This window comes from Heptranchias perlo, chromosome 3, assembly GCF_035084215.1.
Source record: "Heptranchias perlo isolate sHepPer1 chromosome 3, sHepPer1.hap1, whole genome shotgun sequence".
Taxonomy (NCBI): domain Eukaryota; kingdom Metazoa; phylum Chordata; class Chondrichthyes; order Hexanchiformes; family Hexanchidae; genus Heptranchias; species Heptranchias perlo.
Genome location: NC_090327.1, coordinates 97,881,581 through 97,903,562, shown reverse-complemented (window position 1 = coordinate 97,903,562; position 21,982 = coordinate 97,881,581). Strand labels below are relative to the sequence as shown.

General features: G+C 43.2%; 1 protein-coding gene across 5 annotated transcripts in view; it reads right to left on the bottom strand.

Annotated features, from left to right (window-relative positions):
* The window catches only part of sugct (succinyl-CoA:glutarate-CoA transferase), a 449,184-nt gene that overhangs the window by 303,553 nt on the left and 123,649 nt on the right, over positions 1-21,982 (bottom strand). For all 5 annotated transcript variants that reach the window (XR_010961805.1, XR_010961804.1, XM_067981040.1 and 2 more), the window contains exon 9: positions 14,319-14,414. Coding sequence is in view for 3 of the 5 variants with exons in the window: in XM_067981040.1 (XP_067837141.1) it covers positions 14,319-14,414 (96 nt within the window). In the remaining 2 variants the exon portion in view is untranslated. The remainder of the gene's footprint in view (positions 1-14,318; positions 14,415-21,982) is intronic.

Here is a 21,982-nt window from a genome sequence, read left to right as displayed (position 1 = left end):
TCAATTTTTTTTTGAAACAAACACCTTCCTGTGGAGCCAGGAGGAGCAGGAGTGCTCCCCTGCCTCCACAGGCATCGCGATCAGATCCCCCGCACCCTGATCCAACCCTCTGCTGGCAAGACAGGTGGCTCTGAAATGATTTTCCCTGTCGGGTGAGCTGCCTCTGGAGGCACGACCAGCACCAGCAGTTCGTCCCAATTATGCAGATGAGGCCCAAGCAACAATTTCTATCGATCCTCGGGCCTCTTGCTTCGGGCATGTGTTCTGGGCCTGGGAACAGATCAAGATGAACTTTTACCCCAGTGCATTATTCTGGTGTTAAAGTGAAGCTGTGTTCCTTTAAGGCCACAAAGTCTAATTATTGTTAAGTAAATACAGCTTCAGATCAATCAGAGTTTAATTGTTGTTTGGTGAGGTAACTGGAGATTGGAAAATGATTAGCTTTTAAAAATCTTTTTTTCCTAAAGTTTGTTCAGCATTTGCAATAAAACAACTGGAGGGCGATGGCTGGAGTCTAAAGGAGAAAACACACTCATATGTGTGTGCAAAAGAACCAAAGGTGACATGAGGAAAAACTTTTTTACACAGCGAGTGGTTAGGATCTGGAATGCACTGCCCGAGGGGCTAGTGGAGGCAGATTAAATCATGGCCTTCAAAAGGGAACTGGATAAGTATTTGAAAGGAAAAAAATTGCAGGGCTACGGGGATAAGGTGGGGGAATGGGACTTGCTGGATTGATCTTGCATAGAGCTGGCGCAGACTCGATGGGCCGAATGGCCTCCTTCCGTGCTGTAACTTTTAGAATCATAGAATCATAGAAGTTACAACATGGAAACAGGCCCTTCGGCCCAACATGTCCATGTCGCCCAGTTTATACCACTAAGCTAGTCCCAATTGCCTGCACTTAGCCCATATCCCTCGATACCTATATGGTTCTATGATATATAGTTGATCATCGTGGGTCAGATGTTAGTCAGTTGCAAGAGAGAGGGATGCTTGGATGTGAAAGTGGGGAAGAAGAAATTTGTATATATATGTGTGACAGCCAATATGTAATGCTGAGGTGTGACATAGGAAGTGTGATGGCTGGACACAGAATGCTTGCAGCCGTGCCATTTTTATAATATTACCAGCAGATCTCCTATGCCGTTGCTCATGGAGAATAGTTCAAAGAAAGTGGTGTAAAATTACATTATATCGTTTTATAAAATAACATGGCATTGCTCAAGCAAGTCAGAGGATATACTGTTTCACAACAATACGGGGATTTGTGCCAATGATTTATAGTGAATGAATATAATATAGGGACGGACCACCCGGCATCAGACCACTAGGCACCGGACACGACAACGGCAAAACACCAAGCCCAGTCGACCCTGCAAGATCCTCCTTACTAACATCTGGGGACTTGTGCCAAAATTGGGAGAGCTGTCCCACAGACTAGTCAAGCAACAGCCTGACATAGCCATACTCACAGAATCATATCTTTCAGCCAACGTCCCAGACTCTTCCATCACCATCCCTGGGTATGTCCTGTCCCACCGGCAGGACAGACCCACCAGAGGTGGCGGTACAGTGATATACAGTCAGGAGGGAGTGGCCCTGGGAGTCCTCAACATTGACTCTGAACCCCATGAAATCTCATGGCATCAGGTCAAACATGGGCAAGGAAACCTCCTGCTGATTACCACCTACCGTCCTCCCTCAGCTGATGAATGAGTCCTCCTCCATGTTGAACACCACTTGGAGGAAGCACTGAGGGTAGCAAGGGCACAAAATGTACTCTGGGTGGGGGACTTCAATGTCCATCACCAAGAGTGGCTCGGTAGCACCACTACTGACCGAGCTGGCCGAGTCCTGAAGGACATAGCTGCTAGACTGGGCCTGCGGCAGGTGGTGAGCGAACCAACACGAGGGAAAAACTTACTTGACCTCGTCCTCACCAATCTACCTGTCGCAAATGCATCTGTCCATGACAGTATTGGTAGGAGTGACCACCGCACAGTCCTCGTGGAGATGAAATCCCGTCTTCGCACTGAGGACACCATCCAACGTGTTGTGTGGCACTACCACCGTGCTAAATGGGATAGATTCAGAACAGATCTAGCAGCTCAAAACTGGGCATCCATGAGGCGCTGTGGGCCATCAGCAGCAGCAGAATTGTATTCCAGCACAATCTGTAACCTCATGGCCCGGCATATTCCTCACTCTACCATTACCAACAAGCAAGGGGATCAACCCTGGTTCAATGAGGAGTGTAGAAGAGCATGCCAGGAGCAGCACCAGGCGTACCTAAAAATGAGGTGCCAACCTGGTGAAGCTACAACTCAGGACTACATGCATGCTAAACAGCAGAAGCAACATGCTATAGACAGAGCTAAGCGATTCCACAACCAACGGATCAGATCAAAGCTCTGCAGTCCTGCCACATCCAGTCGTGAATGGTGGTGGACAATTAAACAACTAACGGGAGGAGGAGGCTCTGCAAACATCCCCATTCTCAATGATGGCGGAGTCCAGCACGTGAGTGCAAAAGACAAGGCTGAAGCGTTTGCAACCATCTTCAGCCAGAAGTGCCGAGTGGATAATCCATCTCAGCCTCCTCCCGATATCCCCACCATCACGGAAGCCAGTCTTCGGCCAATTCGATTCACTCCACGTGATATCAAGAAACGGCTGAGTGCACTGGATACAGCAAAGGCTATGGGCCCCGACAACATCCCAGCTGTAGTGCTGAAGACTTGTGCTCCAGAACTAGCTGCGCCTCTAGCCAAGCTGTCCCAGTACAGCTACAACACTGGCATCCACCCGACAATGTGGAAAATTGCCCAGGTATGTCCTGTCCACAAAAAGCAGGACAAATCCAATCCGGCCAATTACCGCCCCATCAGTCTACTCTCAATCATCAGCAAAGTGATGGAAGGTGTCGTCGACAGTGCTATTAAGCGGCACTTACTCACCAATAACCTGCTCACCGATGCTCAGTTTGGGTTCCGCCAGGACCACTCGGCTCCAGACCTCATTACAGCCTTGGTCCAAACATGGACAAAAGAGCTGAATTCCAGAGGTGAGGTGAGAGTGACTGCCCTTGACATCAAGGCAGCATTTGACTGAGTGTGGCACCAAGGAGCCCTAGTAAAATTGAAGTCAATGGGAATCAGGGGGAAAACTCTCCAGTGGCTGGAGTCATACCTAGCACAAAGGAAGATGGTAGTGGTTGTTGGAGGCCAAGCATCTCAGCCCCAGGGCATTGCTGCAGGAGTTCCTCAGGGCAGTGTCCTAGGCCCAACCATCTTCAGCTGCTTCATCAATGACCTTCCCTCCATCATAAGGTCAGAAATGGGGATGTTCGCTGATGACTGCACAGTGTTCAGTTCCATTCGCAACCCCTCAGATAATGAAGCAGTCCGAGCCCGCATGCAGCAAGACCTGGACAACATCCAGACTTGGGCTGATAAGTGGCAAGTAACATTCGCGCCAGATAAGTGCCAGGCAATGACCATCTCCAACAAGAGAGAGTCTAACCACCTCCCCTTGACATTCAACGGCATTACCATCGCCGAATCCCCCACCATCAACATCCTGGGGGTCACCATTGACCAGAAACTTAACTGGACCAGCCATATAAATACTGTGGCTACGAGAGCAGGTCAGAGGCTGGATATTCTGCGGCGAGTGACTCACCTCCTGACTCCCTAAAGCCTTTCCACCATCTACAAGGCACAAGTCAGGAGTGTGATGGAATACTCTCCACTTGCCTGGATGAGTGCAGCTCCAACAACACTCAAGAAGCTCAACACCATCCAAGATAAAGCAGCCCGCTTGATTGGCACCCCATCCACCACCCTAAACATTCACTCCCTTCACCACCGGCGCACTGTGGCTGCAGTGTGCACCATCCACAGGATGCACTGCAGCAACTCGCCAAGGCTTCTTCGACAGCACCTCCCAAACCCGCGACCTCTACCACCTAGAAGGACAAGGGCAGCAGGCGCATGGGAACAACACCACCTGCACGTTCCCCTCCAAGTGACACACCATCCCGACTTGGAAATATATCGCCGTTCCTTCATTGTCGCTGGGTCAAAATCCTGGAACTCCCTTCCTAACAGCACTGTGGGAGAACCGTCACCACACGGACTGCAGCGGTTCAAGAAGGCGGCTCACCACCACCTTCTCAAGGGCAATTAGGGATGGGCAATAAATGCCGGCCTTGCCATGACGCCCACATCCCGTGAACGAATTAAAAAAAATAAGTCAAATTCCATTGTTATTAACTTTTTAAGAGCTCTCTGACAACATTAAATTTGGTGTTTTGTGATTGGTTCTTGTAAGTGCATCTGTGTTTGTCTGACTCAGTCTGTTTACCTACCTGTTGCTCTCTCTGTCTCACAGGTACTAATAATTTTTTTTTTACATTTTCTATCATCAAAAGGGAGATAATAACTAGAAACTTTCCTTCTTTCAAAATTGAAGCCACTTATTTTAAAAAAAGAAAAAATGGAATGGGGCACTTCCAGATCCCCTTTTCAATAGGTAAATGAAGCTCCCACCTGCTTCGCACTGCAGCTTCTATCACAAACCTTTGTCTTTCAACATAATTGTGGATGAAGGAGTCTATTCCATATGCGAAAAAGAACGTCTGATATCAGTCCTAAATTTGTCTTTTACTACTTTGATCCTGTCCCCGTCATGGCCTACTCTTGCAATTTAGTATAAAGTAATTTTCTGCATTTACCTTTTCCATTCCACTTATTACCTTGTGTACCTTTATAAGATCACCTCTTGGATACATCCTTTCCAAGGTGAAAAGATCAAGTTTCTTCAGTCTTTCCTTATAACGCAGATCTTTGACACTAGGGATCAACCTCCTGGTTCTTCTCTGCACTGTCTCCAGTACTATAATAGCTCATATTTGTTTTGGTGGCCAAAACTGGACACAATATTTGAGGTATGATCTGACCAGAACATTAAACCATTTTATCATTACTTTCTCTGAATTGTATTCTACTGTTTTGACAACACAGATCAATATTCTGTTGGCTTTGTTGATTTCCACTCTACATTAGTTGAACATGTTGAGCATTGATTCGACCTAGGCCTCCTAGGTCTTCATCCTTAGCTATTTTAGCACCATTCATGTGTTTCCCATTTTTCCTTCTTAATGTATCACACTTGTCCGCATTAAATTTCATCTGCCATTGTTCTTACACATTTTATCCAACTCATTCTGTAATTCTCAGTGCCTCCTCCGATTCCACCGCCTCAACTAGTCTGGTACCATCGACAAATGTGACCAATTTGTAGTGAGTTTCTGAATCCAAGTCATTGATGTAATTTAGAAACATTAGTGCCCCAACACCGATCCCTGGGACATCTCATCCTGACATAACTTCTCGATCTAGTACTCATTGCTTTCTACTCATCATCCAATTTCTTATCCATTCCCAAGATTTACCCTGAACCCTCACGGCTTTGAGCTGAAGGGAGGCAAGAATGACCAGATCCAACAGGTAAATGCCTGTTTGTGGGCCAAGAGGAGCAGGAGTGCTTCCCCTGGTCCCCCAAGCAAACTTGCGTCCCTCCCCACGATCAGGCCCCCCTCCAACCATGATTGGACTCTCACGATTCCCCCCCACCACCCCACCAACAGATCTATCCATGTTCCTCCCCCTCCACCACCCTCTGCGACCTACGATCTCTCCCTCCCCCACTCCTGTCCACTCCCCGGCTGCGGCCTGGTGCCGCAGAGCCTTCCCGACCAACTGCCAGCCAACTTCTCAACCTAGCTGGCTGCCAGCTGGGAAAGGGAGACAAAAAATTTTAATCAGGTCCTGCCGTTAAATTCAGCAGGACCTCCAGGAAACCTGTACTTCCTGGTTTTCCAGCCATAACTTTCCGTAAATTTCGAGGCCAATGGCTTCAAAGTTATCTACATAACAAGTTAGTGGACTTCAAAGTAACTGTTCATGAAGCGCCTCGAAATATTTCTGAAAAAGCGTTATATAAATGCGTCTTTCTTTCTCTGTCCTATGCTGTTTTTCATCATTCATTTTTTTTTCAATCAGAGGCCAATGGTTAGCATTTTTTTTCCAACATGGCAACTTAAAAGCATTTTGTTCTGTGCAACAAAACATGTGTTTTCCCCACAATCTACTTGTTATGCTCTTTCATAATTGAAACATGTTTTTTGGGGGTTTTTTTGCAAAATACAACTTGTCTGATGTGGGCGTTTTTCCCTCCAAAGTACAATTTGTCTTTTCCTTTTTCTAAACCATAAATTGGTTGCTCCAATAACAACTACAGCTAACTGCCAGAATATCAACCTTAATCTACAATTAACAGAATATGATAGTCGGTGGGCTGAGACGTTTATTTAACTCCAAAGACATTTCACCCACGTATCGTATTCTGCAGTTTCTCCCCCTATGCTAATCCTCTCCTGAAGCCATTGACTCCTTGATGGGTACAGTTCCAGAGCCACTGGCACCTAAGGAAGTGAGGGAAAAATCTGTGGACAATCTCAGGAGGCCATTACAAGGATAGGTCAGATTTCAAGAGGACAAAATTTCAGATACAATGGGGATTGCAGGGATGCAGGATGGGTGGAGAAATGTGGAGAGTGCAGTAGTGCCTAGGAAACCTGAAAATAGTGGAGTAATCTTTCTGTGTGGGTTTGCACTTACTTTCGATAAACATGTTTGAATTGCTTCCTTCAATTTTTGCACTATTCATGTCAAGCTAACAGGTCTATAATTCTCAGTCATGCTTCTTAACCTTTTAAAAAAATTGGAACAAAAATCAAAGACAAAGGTCTTAACTGGAAGATTCCTGTGAAAGCTGCTGGAACATTTCATATACATGTGGACAAAGGAAGAATTTCAACAAAGTCAAACACTTTCATGACAATACAGCTCAGCACCAGGGTGCCCATAGACAAATATTCATGGTCTGGCAGAGCAACAAAAGTGTTGTTCACAAAATATAACTTCAAAGGTCAATCAATAAGAATGGGCGAGAAGTCTTGGCAACTTGATAGATAAGACTCATGGATGTCAGCGGAGAGAAAGATGATGTAACCTGCAGTCTAGAGCAAATAATTCATGAAAGGAATATAATCTGATTGTTAAATGCTTGGAAGAGAAAGTGGTGTCTTGTGGGCAGGCAACAAAGCTGTTGTTGATAAATTATAGATAACAAATTCTACATGGATTGAGTGATACTGAATCTTGGGAACTGTACATGGGCGAACACCTTTGTCTGCTTCAGTCAACTAGAACAATGTAGCACCAATCATGAGAACAACAGGTACAGTAGCACAATGTACTGGACGAGCAATCCAGAGGTCATGGTGTTCAAATCCCACCATGGCAAGATCTAAAAGTGAATTCAATAAATCTGGTAATTTTTTTAAATTATCATTCGTTCTTGAGATGTGGGCGTCGCTGGCAAGGCCAGCTTTTATTGCCCATCCCTAATTGCCCTTGAGAAGGTGGTGGTGAGCCGCCGCCTTGAACCGCTGCAGTCCGTGTGGTGAAGGTTCTCCCACAGTGCTGTTAGGAAGGGAGTTCCAGGATTTTGACCCAGCGACGATGAAGGAACGGCGATATATTTCCAAGTCGGGATGGTGTGTGACTTAGAGGGGAACATGGTGGTGTTCCCATGTGCCTGCTGCTCTTGTCCTTCTAAGTGGTCTAGCATGGGAAAAAAGTCATGAAAGCTGCCAGATGGTGGTAAAAACTCAACTGGTTCGCTAATCATAGTATCATAGTATGTTACAGTACAGGAGGTGTCCATTCGGCCCATCGTGCCTGTGCCGGCTCTTTGGAAGAGCTTTCCAAAATTAGTCCTACTCCCCTGCTCTTTCGCCGTAGCCCTGTAAATGTTTTCCCTTCAAGTGTTTATCCAATTCCCTTTTGAAAGTTACTATTGAATCAGCATCCACTGCCCTTTCAGGCAGTGCATTCTAGATCATAACAACTCGCTGCGTAAAAAAATGTTCCCTCATGTCGCCTCTGGTTCTTTTGCCAATCAACTTAAATCTGTGTCCTCTGGTTACCGACCCTTCTGCCACTGGAAACAGTTGTTCCTTATTTACTCTTATCAAAACAGTTCATGATTTTGAACACCTCTATCAAATTTCCTCTTAACTGCTAGTGTTTTATAAAGGTTTAGCATAATTTCTTTGCGTTTGTAGCCATGCCTCTATTAATAAAACCAAGAATCCCATATACTTTTTTTAAACAGCCTTGTCAACTTGTCCTGTCACCTTCAAAGGTTTGTGTACATACACTCCCAGGACTCTTTGTTCCTGCATCCCCTTTAAAATTGTACCATTTCGTTTATATTGCCTCTACTCATTCTTCTGACCAAAATGTATCACTACACATTTCTCTACATTAAATTTCATCTGCCACGTGTCTGCCCATTTCAACAATCTGTCTTATGTCCTCCTGAAATCTGTTACTATCCTCCACATTATTTACTACATTTCTGAGTTTCGTGTCATCTGCAAACTTTGAAATTTTACCCTCTATACCCAAGTCCAGGTCATTAATATATATCAAAAAGAGCAGTGGTCCTAATACATAAAGGGCAAAAGGGTAACTAGGGAGAGAGTAGGGCCTCTTAAGGATCAACAAGGTCATCTATGTGCGGAACCACAAGAGATGGGTGAGATCCTGAATGAATATTTCACATCGGTATTTACGGTTGAGAAAGGCATGGATGTTAGGGAACTTGGGGAAATAAATAGTGATGTCTTGAGGAGTGTACATATTACAGAGACAGAGGTGCTGGAAGTCTTAACGCGCATCAAGGTAGATAAATCTCCGAGACCTGATGAAATGTATCCCAGGACGTTATGGGAGGTTAGGGAGGAAATTGCGGGTCCCCTAGCAGAGATATTTGAATCATCGACAGCTACAGGTGAGGTGCCTGAAGATTGGAGGGTAGCAAATGTTGTGCCTTTGTTTAAGAAGGGCGGCATGAAAAAGCCTGGGAACTACAGACCGGTGAGCCTGACATCTGTAGTGGGTAAGTTGTTAGAGGGTATTCTGAGGGACAGGATCTACAGGCATTTGGAGAGGCAGGGACTGAATAGGAACAGTCAGCATGGTTTTGTGAGAGGAAAATCATGTCTCACGAATTTGATTGAGTTTTTTGAAGGGGTAACCAAGAAGATAGATGAGGGCTGTGCAGTAGACGTGGTCTACATGGACTTCAGCAAAGCATTTGACAAGGTACCGCATGGTAGGTTGTTACATAAGGTTAAATCTCATGGGATCCAAGGTGAGGTAGCCAATTGGATACAAAATTGGCTTGACGACAGAAGACAGAGGGTGGTTGTCGAGGGTTGTTTTTCAAACTGGATGCCTGTGTCCAGCGGTGTGCCTCAGGGATCGGTGCTGGGTCCGCTGTTATTTGTTATTTATATTAATGATTTGGATGAGAATTTAGGAGGCATGGTTAGTAAGTTTGCAGATGACACCAAGATTGGTGGCATTGTGGACAGTGAAGAAGGTTATCTAGGATTGCAACGGGATCTTGATAAATTGGGCCAGTGGGCCGATGAATGGCAGATGGAGTTTAATTTAGATAAATGTGAGGTGATGCATTTTGGTAGATCGAATCGGGCCAGGACCTACTCCGTTAATGGTAGGGCGTTGGGGAGAGTTATAGAACAAAGAGATCTGGGAGTACAGATTCATAGCTCCTTGAAAGTGGAGTCACAGGTGGATAGGGTGGTGAAGAAGGCATTCAGCATGCTTGGTTTCATTGGTCAGAACATTGAATGCAGGAGTTGGGATGTCTTGTTGAAGTTGTACAGGGCATTGGTGAGGCCACACTTGGAGTACTGTGTACAGTTCTGGTCACCCTATTATAGAAAGGATATTATTAAACTAGAAAGAGTGCAGAAAAGATTTACTAGGATGCTACCGGGACTTGATGGTTTGACTTACAGGGAGAGGTTAGACAGACTGGGACTTTATTCCCTGGAGAGTAGGAGGTTAAGGGGTGATCTTATAGAAGTCTATAAAATAATGAGGGGCATAGATAAGGTCGATAGTCAAAATCTTTTCCCAAAGGTAGGGGAGTCTATAACGAGGGGGCACATATTTAAGGTGAGAGGGGAGAGATACAAAAGGATCCAGAGGGGCAATTTTTTCACTCAAAGGGTGGTGAGTGTCTGGAACGAGCTGCCAGAGGCAGTAGTAGAGGCGGGTACAATTTTGTCTTTTAAAAAGCATTTGGACAGTTACATGGGGAAGATGGGTATCGAGGGATATGGGCCAAGTGCAGGCAATTGGGACTAGCTTAGTGGTATAAACTGGGCGACATGGACATGTTGGGCCGAAGGGCCTGTTTCCATGTTGTAACTTCTATGATTCTATGATTCTATAATACTGGCCCCTGGGGAACACCACTCTATATTTCTCTCCAGTCTGAAAAACAACCGTTCACCACTACTCTCTGCTTTCTGTCCCTTAGCCAATTTTGTATCCACGTTGCCACTGTCCCTTTAATCCAATGGGCTTTAATTTTGCTAACAAGTCTATTATGTGGTACTTTATCAAACGCCTTTTGAAAATCCACGTACCACATCAACCGCACTACCCTCATCAACCCTCTCCGTTACATTAAAGAATGTTAGTCAAACACAATTTGTCTTTTTCAAATCGATGCTGACTTTCATTTATTAGCCGATACTTTGCCAAGTGCCAATTAATTTTGTCCCGGATTATTCACTCTATAAGTTCCCCCACCACCGAGGTTAGGCTGACTGGCCTGTAATTGCCGGGTTTATCCTTCTCCCCTTTTTTGAACAGGGGTGTAACATTTGCAATCCTTCAGTCCTCTGGCACCACCCACATATCTAAGGAGGATTGGAAGATTGTGGCCAGAGCATCCGCAATTTCCATCCTTACTTCCCTCAGTAACCAAGGATGCATCCCATCTGGAGCCGGGTGACTTTTCTACTTTGAGTACTGACAATCTTTTAAGTACCTCCTATTTATCTATTTTTACGTGCAGCCAAGTCTCCCATGGTGCCGTGGATTTGCTCCTGACTATACTCCCCTGAGGTGTCAACACCCTCACTGGTATTCAACACTGAATACCGGTTTTTGAGTGCCACACTCCCAGGGGACTCCAGCACTGCCTGCTTGTTCCTCCTCGTCTGTCTGGTGGCCACCCACTCCCTCTCCTCCTGAACTCTCTGTACCTACGGGGTGACCACCTCCTAAAATGTGCTCTCCACGAAACTCTCAGCTTCCCATATTCACTGTAGTGATGCCAGCCGCCCCTCAAGCTCAGAAACTCTGAGCTTGAGCAGTTGGTGACATTTCCTGCATATGTGGTTTTCTAGGACACACAAAGTGTTCTGAAATTATCACGTGGCACAGGATGTGCATGCAACGGGCGCCAGCTGTCCTGCAATGTTAGCTAACAGTTATTTAAAACTGTTTGTTTAGCTTTACGGCTATTTAACTGTTCAGCTAATGCTCAGATACTAACCACTAAAAACACTAACCAACCACTAAAAACAATAACCAATAAACTAATATTCCTTCAGGCTATTTCCTAGGGTCAGAGTAACTTAAATATTTTGGGTGGGCTCCTGGCTGGATTTCCTCCTGCATAGGGAAGCACCCAACATGGGAGAGATGGAAATCACTGTTGTGGTCCTTGAGAACTTACAACAGGGTAGTGTGTCCAGTGGCCTCTGGGGCTGCTGAAAATATTTAATTTTTTTTAACAAATTGGGCCATCAGGAGTGTAACCGATCATCATGCTATCAATTAATCTCCCTTGGGGAATTTAAAATTTAAACCCTCTCTTCCCACAGCAGCACTGCATGCCAGGAACGGTCCGAGCAACCAGCATTGCTATGGCACAAACCGTGAGAAATAACTCTGTATGACATATTATTGTCGATTGCAATTGATTCGAAGACACCCACCCATATATTAGATGCCCACCATCACTTTCAGCAGGAAATTCCAGAAGCGGCAGGAATGTTGGGGAGCTGGCCGAACAGTTTGGTGCCCGCTGGAGTTATGCTGGAGAGTCAGCAGTGGTGCTTGACCCCTCTGCACTGTTTATGAGTATTTAAACTGAGGGAACAGGTCTAGGAAAAAGTCATTCTTCTGGAAAAAATAAATCTCTTTGCATAGATGTACAAATAGATATTTGTTGTCAAGTCTGTTCCCTCCGAGGACCACGTGCAATCTACTATGCCACTGAATCGTTCAAACTTACTTCCGGTTTGCTTTGCTTAATATGCCACTTCCACGGTCCCAACAGCTCAGGAGCCATCACGTTCCATAAAGCACTTGATCACCTCTGCAATAATTGTATTTCCCCATAGAAACCTCAATGCCATTTATCAGCAGTTATTTATGCAGCTTCAATCCCAACCTGATGACTGCTGTTGCATCAGTGTCTGGATCAATGGAGGCAAAGAATATGGTGGCACTTCACTCACCGAGCATTGGGCAGTTACACTACTCCCTCAATACTCCATTCCTGTATTTGAAACTGAGCTGCAGTCATTGGAGTCTTTGCTTTTTGGATCTTCCGTGAAAATGCTGACAGAATAGGTGGACTATAAAGTCAGTAACACACAGGAAAATACCAATGTGATCTCAGAAACAGGTGAGGCCTCCCTGCGGCCAATGCATATCCTAAACCCTGAAGTTGGCGTCATTTGAATCTTTGTTTTAAGCTGAAGTTGAAAATGCTTAAGGACTAAATTTCAGCTCACAGGCTGAAAATGCCTGTGGTATGGCTGAGCAGTAGGCTCTTCTCCCTTAAAAGGAGCGAGATTAAACAGGTGATGCCAAGAGTGGAAGAATTGAAGGTGGCCACGAGGGACATTAAAAGGGGAAGTCACGTGGTACCAGCCAAATACATTCTCTTAAATCAGAAAGACAACCCTGTGATTTTCCAGTTGGACTTTTTTTATCCTGTCCAGATGGAGGATAATAAATGAAGAGATCTTCTTTTCATAAAGGATTATTTGCAGTTCAAGTTATATTGCAGGTTATATTGCTAAGGATCTTGGAGCTGGATTTAGCCATACAATTAACCAGCTTCATTCTAATTTTCTTCCATGTTTACTTAACCACTGTAATTAAAGGGCACACAATTTAGTAAAAACCTTGATGCGACTGTGGTCAAAGTTGAGTCACGCTAAGTCTTACAAATGTTCAAAGGCATCATGTTCTAACAAACATGTTTAAATTGTCATCAAAATGTTTCAATTAAGAGCATGTGCAGAAAAAAACCAAGTTAGAATATGAGAATTGAAACCTTTAAATTAGATGTGTATTTTACAGTGAAGTGTCAGATCATTCAGGCAGACCAGCCTGGTCATGAGTAGCTATATCTTTTAATGGTCTAGCGCTAAAACAAATTTTTGATATACATATATATCTACACTAGTACCTGCTCTTAAGCATTCTAGCATCATCTATAAAATGATTAACTTTGTAACGGATACTTGGATCACTTGTGGCCAGCACGTGACATTTGGATGAGAAAACGTGTGGGGTAGATTTTTGTCTTCAATGCCCAGGCGGTGATCTGGTGGAGCACTGTAGAACTCCCATCGAAAACAATGGAATGGAAATCGGACGGGTTCCATAATGGGTGGGCGATTCACTCCACCTAATTACTATCGAGACAGTGAAGACAAAAATCTACCCCCACGTCACTGAGTCCATTATTCCAAGTCCTGAATGATGGATGTAGGTAAGTGACCTTTACAGAGTTAACATAGGGACTTACAGTGCAGGTTAGGCACATTTATAGGTTGCGTTAGGGTGAGCTATAGTGACAAAGGGCATTCTGAATAACGACAGATTGAAACTTGTTCCACAGACCATTTCTAAGATATTTGGATATTTAAAGCAAAAAGGGAAGCTGATATTAGATATTCTGGTTTACTTCACAGATAGTCAGCAAACAAAATAATGAGCGATGTAAACATGGAGACATGAGCCCATTACAAAACGGAAGCTGACTGACCTGATGAATGCTTCCAGTATTTTGTTTCGATCGATAATTTGAAAAAGTTGATGGTCACACTTGACGTTGTACCTTTAAAGCACTGCTGGAAAACACTGTAAAGATCACATATCTGGTGCCACCTTTGACTTTTAGCAGTCTCTCACGTTACCATAAGGGGATGCCCTCACCCCCCTAATCTTAAAAGCATAAATTGATTGTCAAAAAGTTTAAGACCATGATTTTTTTTTAACAACTACTTTAAAAGAATTTCTTCTGCACAGCAGGTTAGAAATAAAACTACTTACCTGGTAAGGAACAATGCTCTCATGTGCAGTCCCCCACCGTTTTGCTTCCTTTCTGCTAGTGAGATAATTTGCAGCTATGTGGGAAAGGCAAGCAACCTAATTGAAGCAAAGAAAGTGACAAGCATCAACAAAAAGGATTTTTTTTTAAATCCTATATTCATTATTTAAAACTACTTTCCAATCACACATTAAATGATCTTGGCTTCAAATTGAAAATAAAAAAATGTAGTAAGTTTATCGTAGGGTAAATTATTTCCATTGGTTAGCGAGGGGGTGACGAGAAGGCTTAAATAATCACAGAGAAAATTAATGAGGGAGCTTAGAAAAAAATGTCTTTACAGAGGATGGTTAGAATGTGGAATTCTTTGCCACAAACCATTGTTGAAGCCAAGCCCCTAAGTACTCTCAAAAAGGAAATTAGGTAATTGCTTGAAAAAGACAACATTAAATGGGGTAGGTGCGAGCAGGAGAGTGGGATTAGGCAAGGCAGCTTCATGTGGAGAAAAAGACATGATGAGCCAAATGCCTGTTTCTGTGCAGGAACACCATATAATTCTATGATTTTTATTGGAGAATTTAGATAGGTGTAATTTTAATGGAGGACCCAGCCAAGTGGAAAACTGTAGGTGAGTAACCTTCCGCATTTAACATGAACTCACCAGCAAAAAACAAAACAGAAACTAAAAGTGGGTAAAACAATGAATGTTCCTTTCTTATGAATCAATTCATCTCTGCAGCTTCATTTGGGAATAAGCTCAATGGTTTATAAATCGGAGGGAGAGAATTGCTAATTCAGAAAAAAACTCCACTAATGAAAAGAATTACGTTTGAAACTAATAAACAGCATCTGCACCATGGAAACCATGGAAAAACCACAATTTCACACCAATAAATTGTAATTACTCAGTACATTAAACCTTAAAATATGCTTCAACATCAAGACCATCCCCATTTTCTAGTGAGGGGGTCAGAGGTTTATGTTCCTGTGCCTGGGGCCGTGAGCTAGGGCAGGGAGGAGGGCTCGAATAAGGATGTGCATTGCTCCCACAAAATCCCCCCTCCCACCCTAGATTTTGCAGTATTCGTTGTACACTGGTGATCAGGAACCCCAGGAGCAGAAAATCTGCCCGTTCAGCTCCAAATCTGTTATTGAATTTTAACCATTATATACCCGGAGCTGAAACAGCTATTAATAACGATTTTAAGCACCATTTCAATTTAAGATATAAAAAGACAATTTCACAACCAATTAACTTTGAAATTCCACTGTATAGCTAAATGCTATGCCATTCTCAATCCAACCAAACTTCAGTTTCAATGCACTCTGCATCTTTATTCAGTGATCAAGGATCCCAAATATAAAAGGTCATTAATTGCACAACACATAATGCATTTGAGATCTAATTCTCATTAAAATGAATTTACTCAGAGTTTAATTTGAACTTTTAAATCCTCTTTGAATTTCTTTGGTGGTGAGATGTACTGAGATGACCCAGAATTGAGTGAATGGAATCATTTTAGCATTCTTGGCACATTCAAAAGATATGAGGGGCAATTTTAACTCTGCCCACCGGTTGGGAGGGCAGTTGAAATTGCCCAGGAGACTTACCCTCCTACTGCCCACTCCCTTCCCATAATCTTCCATTTTAACCTGCTCTTTTGAGCAGGTGTCAAGGGCACCTGCCAGAAACAGGTGGATCCTTCTTTAAATATGCAGATCGGGCTCTGACGATGTCATTGGGGCCCGATTGTTATTGCAACCCATGGTCTGCACAGGACAGCTGTTGTGGCATTCTCGCTAGGTGAAGCTAGTGGGGCCAGAGGAAGCCCAAACAGGTACGTTTTTAACTATTATTTTTTTACTTTCCTTGTAAAGCTAGGAGGAGCAGGAGTGCTCCTCCAGGCCCCACGGGGAAAGTTTAGACTTCCCCCTGCTCCGGAAGGATGGATGGTATTTATCCTAGAATATTAAGAGAGACAAGGGATGAGATCTATGACGTGTTCACACTGAGTAGAGGAACATAGGATCAGGAGTAGGACATTCAGCCCCTCATGCCTGCTCTGCCATTCAATTAAATTATGGGTGATCTGTACCTCAACTCCATTTACTCACCTTAGCTGTATATCCCTTGATAACCCCACCTAACAAAAATCTATCTATCTTGAAAGCTCCAATTGTCCTGGCATCCACTGCCCTTTGGAGGAGAGTTCCAGATTTCTACTCCCCTTGTGTGAAAAAGTACTTCCTGATTTCCCACCTAAATGGCCTGGATCGAATTTTAACATATGTCCCCTTGTTCTTGATTTCCCCCATCAGAGGAAATAGTTTCTCTATATCTACCCTATCAAATCCTTTTAACATTTTAAACACAATATATGAAGGAGTTGCTGAACACAGAGAAGGTCTGGCTAGACTGGAAACAAGTTAACATGGCACCTATTTTCAAACAGTGGCAAAACAGGCCCAGGCAATTACACTCATCTGTCTCACGTCAATAAAACCTGAGAATGGTTAATACGTTGGCTGGAGGGGGTAGGATGCAGCAGGTATTACTTAGCGGAGTGATATCAGGATAGAGAGGGCCTGTCAAGTGGAGTGCCACACAGAGTTCAATGTTGGGGCCTCTACTGATCCTAATTTACACTAATGACTTGAGTTCAGAACCTCAGTATAAACTGGTCAAACCCACCAACCTTAGGTGGAGGTGGCAGTTGAATCCCAAGCCGACAACCAGGGACCTACAGAATAAGTCACTTAAATAAAGAAGTGGACAGAATAGTGACAGGACATCTATTACAGGTCATTTTAAAGTCCTGCACGTAGTAAGAAAAAAAATTAGCATTGTTTGCATACTTTATACAAGGTTATCAATATAACTAACAGAGGGGTTGAGAAAGGACTATGGGTATTAGTGGATTCAGTTCTCAAAATACATAATCACTGCTGAACAACAATCAATTCAGCAAGTAGAATGCTAAGTTATATAGCCCAATAATAGAGTACAAGTTGGACACACACCTTGAGTACTGCCAAGGCATGAGAGTTAGTCAAACCCTGGAGATGTGCCGATAAAAATCATGAGGCCAATCCCTAGCATCAGAGGTCTGACTTATGAGGAAAGACTGGAGAAATGTAGGCTCTTCAGCCTTGAAAGGAGGCGACTGCAAGAAACCTCGCTGAGGTATACAAGATAGTAATGGTAGAAAAGGTAAACCAGGAACATTACTTCAAATGAAACCACATGAGTGAGACAAGAGGGCACTAGTTCAAAGTTCCAAAAGGCAGAAAGTTCTTCTTCACACAGAAAGCGATCAACACATGGAATGGGCCTCTGGATAGGGTACAGGAGACAAAATCTCGGAACCATTGAAGCAATAGCTGGATGTTGGGATGGGAGGGCTGTAAGTGCTATTTGGATGGATGAGGCTAATGTCCATCCTCATCCCTTTTTTTTGTGAAAAAGAACAGAGTAGAAAAAGAGGGCAGAACCATGGAGTATTCAGGAAAGATAGGGAAGGGAAAAAAAGAGGGGGGGTGGTAGTGTTGATCAAAGAGACTATTACAGCACTGGAAAAGGATGATGTAGTTGAAGCATCAAAGACAGAATCTATTTGGTTAGAATTAAGGAACAATAGAAGAGCTATTACACTACTGGGTGTATATTAAAGGCCATCAAATAGTGGGAAGGAGATAGAGGAGCAAATATGCAGGCAAATTGCAGAACGATGCAAGAACTATGGAGTATTTCCATTATCCTAATACAGAATGGGATAGTAACAGTGTAAAGGGTAAAGAGGGGGGAGGAATTCCTGAAATGTGTACAAAAGAACTTTCTTGATCAATATGTTTCTAGTCTAACAAGGAAGGAAGCAGTGCTGGACCTAGTTCTGGGAAATGAATTAGGGCAAGTGGAGCTAGTTTCAGTGGTGGAGCATTTGGGGAACAGTGATCATAATATTATTAGGTTTAAAATAGTTATGGAAAAGGACACAAGAACATTCAGATGTAAAAATACTTAACTGGAGGAGGACTAATTTCATTGAGTTGAAAAGGGATCTGGCCCAGGTGGATTGGAATCAAAGGTTGGCAGGCACAACAGTAATTGAAGGCAATGGGAGGTCTTCAAAGAGGAGATAATTTGGGTACAGACTAGATCCATTCCCATGAGGGGGAAAGGAAGGGTATCCAAAGCCAGAGCTCCCTGGATGAATAAAGATAATGAGATTAAAATGAAGCAGAAAAAGGAGGCTTATGACAAATGTAAGGTTCATATTACAGTAGAGAACCAAGTCGAATACAGAAAGTACAGAGGAGAACTGAAAAAGGAAATAAAAGAGGCAAACTGTGAGAGAATAGATTAGCGGCTAACATAAAAGGGAACCCAAAAGTCTTTTATAAATATATAAATAGTAAAAGGAAGACTGGGGCCGATTAGGGACAAAAAAAAAGACTTCTTGTGGAGGCAGAGGGCATGGCTGAGGAACCGAATGAGTATTTTGCATCGGTCTTCACTAGAGAAGAGGATGCTGCCAATGTCACAGTAAAGGAGGAGATAGTAGCGATATTAGATAAGATTAAAAATAGATAGAGGAGGTGCTTAAAAGGTTGGCAGTTCTCAAAGTAGAAAAGTCACCCAGTCCGGATGGGATGCATCTTAGGTTGCTGAGGAAAGTAAGGGTGGAAATAGCGAAGACTCCGGCCACAATCTTCCAATCCTCCTTAGATATGGGAGTGGTGCCAGAGGGCTAGAGCTTTGCAAATGTTACACCTCTGTTCAAAAAAGGGGAGAGTGATAAACCCGGCAATTAGAGGCCCATCAGTCTAACATCGGTGGTGGGGAAACTTTTAGAGACAATATTCCAGGTCAATATTAATTGGCACTTGAAAAAGTATGGGTTAATAAATAAAAGCCAGCATATATCTGTTGAAGGCAAATCATGTTTGACTAACTTGATTGAGTTCTTTGATGAGGTAACAGAGAGGTTTGATGAGGACAATACGATTGATGTTGTGTAAATGGACTTTCAAAAGGTATTTGATAAAGTGCCATTATAGATTTGTTAGCAAAATTGAAGCCCAGGGCATTAAAGTAACAGTGGCAGCGTGGATACGAAATGGGACAGAAAGCAGAAAGTAGTGATGAGCGGTTATTTTTCAGACTGTTCCCCAGGGGTCGATATTAGAACCACTGCTATTTTTGATAATATATTAATGACCTGGACTTGGGTATACAGGGCATAATTTCAAAATTTGCAGATGGCACAAAACTTGGAAATGTAGTAAACAATGAAGAGGATAGTAATAAACTTCAGGAGTATTGTGTTCAATTCTGGGTACCACACCTTATGAAGGATGTCAAGGCCTTAGAGTGGGTGCAAAAGAGATTTACTAGAATGGTGCCAGGGATGAGAGATTTCAGTTCTGTGGAGAGATGGGAGAAGCTGGGGTTGTTCTCCTTAGAGCAGAGAAACTTAAAAGGAGAGTTAATAGAGGTGTTCAAAACCATGAAGGGTTTTGATAGAGTAAATAAGCAGAAACTGTTTCCAGTGGCAGAAGAGTTGGTAGCCAGAGGGCACAGATTTAAGGTAAATGGCAAAAGAACCAGAGGCGACATGAGGGGGAAAAAAAATTACGCAGCATGTTATGATGATCTGGAATGCACTGCCTGAACGGGTAGTGGAAGGAGTTTCAATAACAACTTTCAAAAAGGAATTGGATAAATACTTGAAGTGGAAAAATTTGTAGGGCTATGGGGAAAGAGCAGTAGTGTGGGCCTAATTGGATAGCTCTTCCAATGAGCCATCACAGGCACGCTGGGCCGAATGGCCTCCTTCTGTGCTGTATCATTCTCTGATTCTATGATTATATAATTCTAACACTTGAATTGATGAAAAAATGAGTCAGAGAATTAGCCAGCACAGATAGAACAATTTGAAAGGAACACAGCTTTGGTGCGAAACCATATAATGGTAACTTGATTAGAATTATATGGTGCCAGGTACTGATAAAGGATTTGAAGGCATCCAAAGCAACAAAAAGCAATTTACCAAAGTGTTCCAGAGCAAAGCTGCTGAGCTTTGTAACATAGGTAAGAAAATAACCAGTGAAAATAATCATGCTGAAAAACCATGTTGAATTGAGGATCATTGATTAAGCCAGAACTTTAAGATGATGAATAATTTTAGACTTAACAGCAGCTTCTGTAAATTGGGAAAATACTAATGTAAAAGGGATTGGCTTTCTTAGTGATAAGAAGACAATGAACAAGTATGTACGGCGAAGGAAAGCAAGACTGGAAGTAAAAGAGTTTGAAGAGGCAGCATGAGAAAGAGGACACAACAGTGGGGAACCCATGAATTTACTGAGCGTTACGGGGCTCAAATCTTGAGAGAAATAGGAGGGATGCCATCAGGACCACTATCCTTCTCGGAGTCCAGAAAACAAAGGATCCAACAGATATGGCTGCTTAAAGAAGTGATGTTGGCCTTAGTGGTCGAATAAAGGGGAACAAAGGAAGGAGACTCTGCCAAGATTATCAAGATTAAAGTCGGAAGAGAAAAGTGAGCCAGGAAGCTCAGCTTCCTCTTTAGGAGAGCTGCCAACTGTACCATCAGGACTGAAGAGTGGTGCAAAGGAGAACTTACAGAAGTTTAAAGAGACAGACCGGAAGGGCAGGAAGACAGCACTTAACACTTCTTTTCAATAAAGCTGCATTCAGCTGCTCTAATAGTATGCTCAAAGATGGTACAAGCAGACATAAAGTTGGCTCGGGACGCATCAGATTGATCAAGACCCCAGGTGTGATTTGAAGACTTCTTACAAGTAACAGAGGAACAGCAAGCATGACTGAACAAAGATACAGAACAGTATAATCATTCCCTGGTGCTGGAAACAGTCTTTCCCTTACAAATTCTTATCTGCAATTACAATCACAGCTACAGGTAATGCAGCAGCTATTAATGAGGGTGGTTTATTTAAGAGATGACAGGTGTCAGTAAAACTTATTCACTGAGATAGAACTAACAGGCAGCACTGTTCTGTCAATGACAAGTGGCTGGTTCTTGGCTGTAAATCCTCTGAAAGGGATAATCTCTTCTTCACCAGTCTTTCTGTAAATCAATGAGCAAAACAAACAGTGCATTCATGTGAAACATTGCCGAATTTAATAACAGGGCAAAAGAAGTCAGTGTCTGGTGGCTATATTCAAACCTACTTCAATTAGGATTTAAAATACACACAGAATATGAGGATTCAATATGGAAATGTCAAATGAGCTTAGTTTGGTCAGATTACCCTGTAATATTTGACTTAATTTATGTCCAAGGGTACATTCACACTATACCTTAAGTGTTGGTGTGAAGCGGTTTCAGCTTTGCACTGACAATAAGTTTGTGTAATATAAATCCAGTGTTAAGGGCTGGCCTGACACTGCAGCAAAATGTGGTGAGATTCCCTTCTCCAGGGAGTCTTGGGGGGTAAATTTAACCTAATTCACCTGGCAGATGGGCCGTCTGTTTTACATCCTTCCCAAAGTCAATGGAAAGTAAAATTGGGCAGTGGGTAAAACAGGAAGACGATCCGTTCCCGTCAGTTTCCCACCAATCAGGTTAGGTTAAAATTACCCCCTTACTCTGCTTTACTCCAGTGCCAGGTCAGGCCCTGA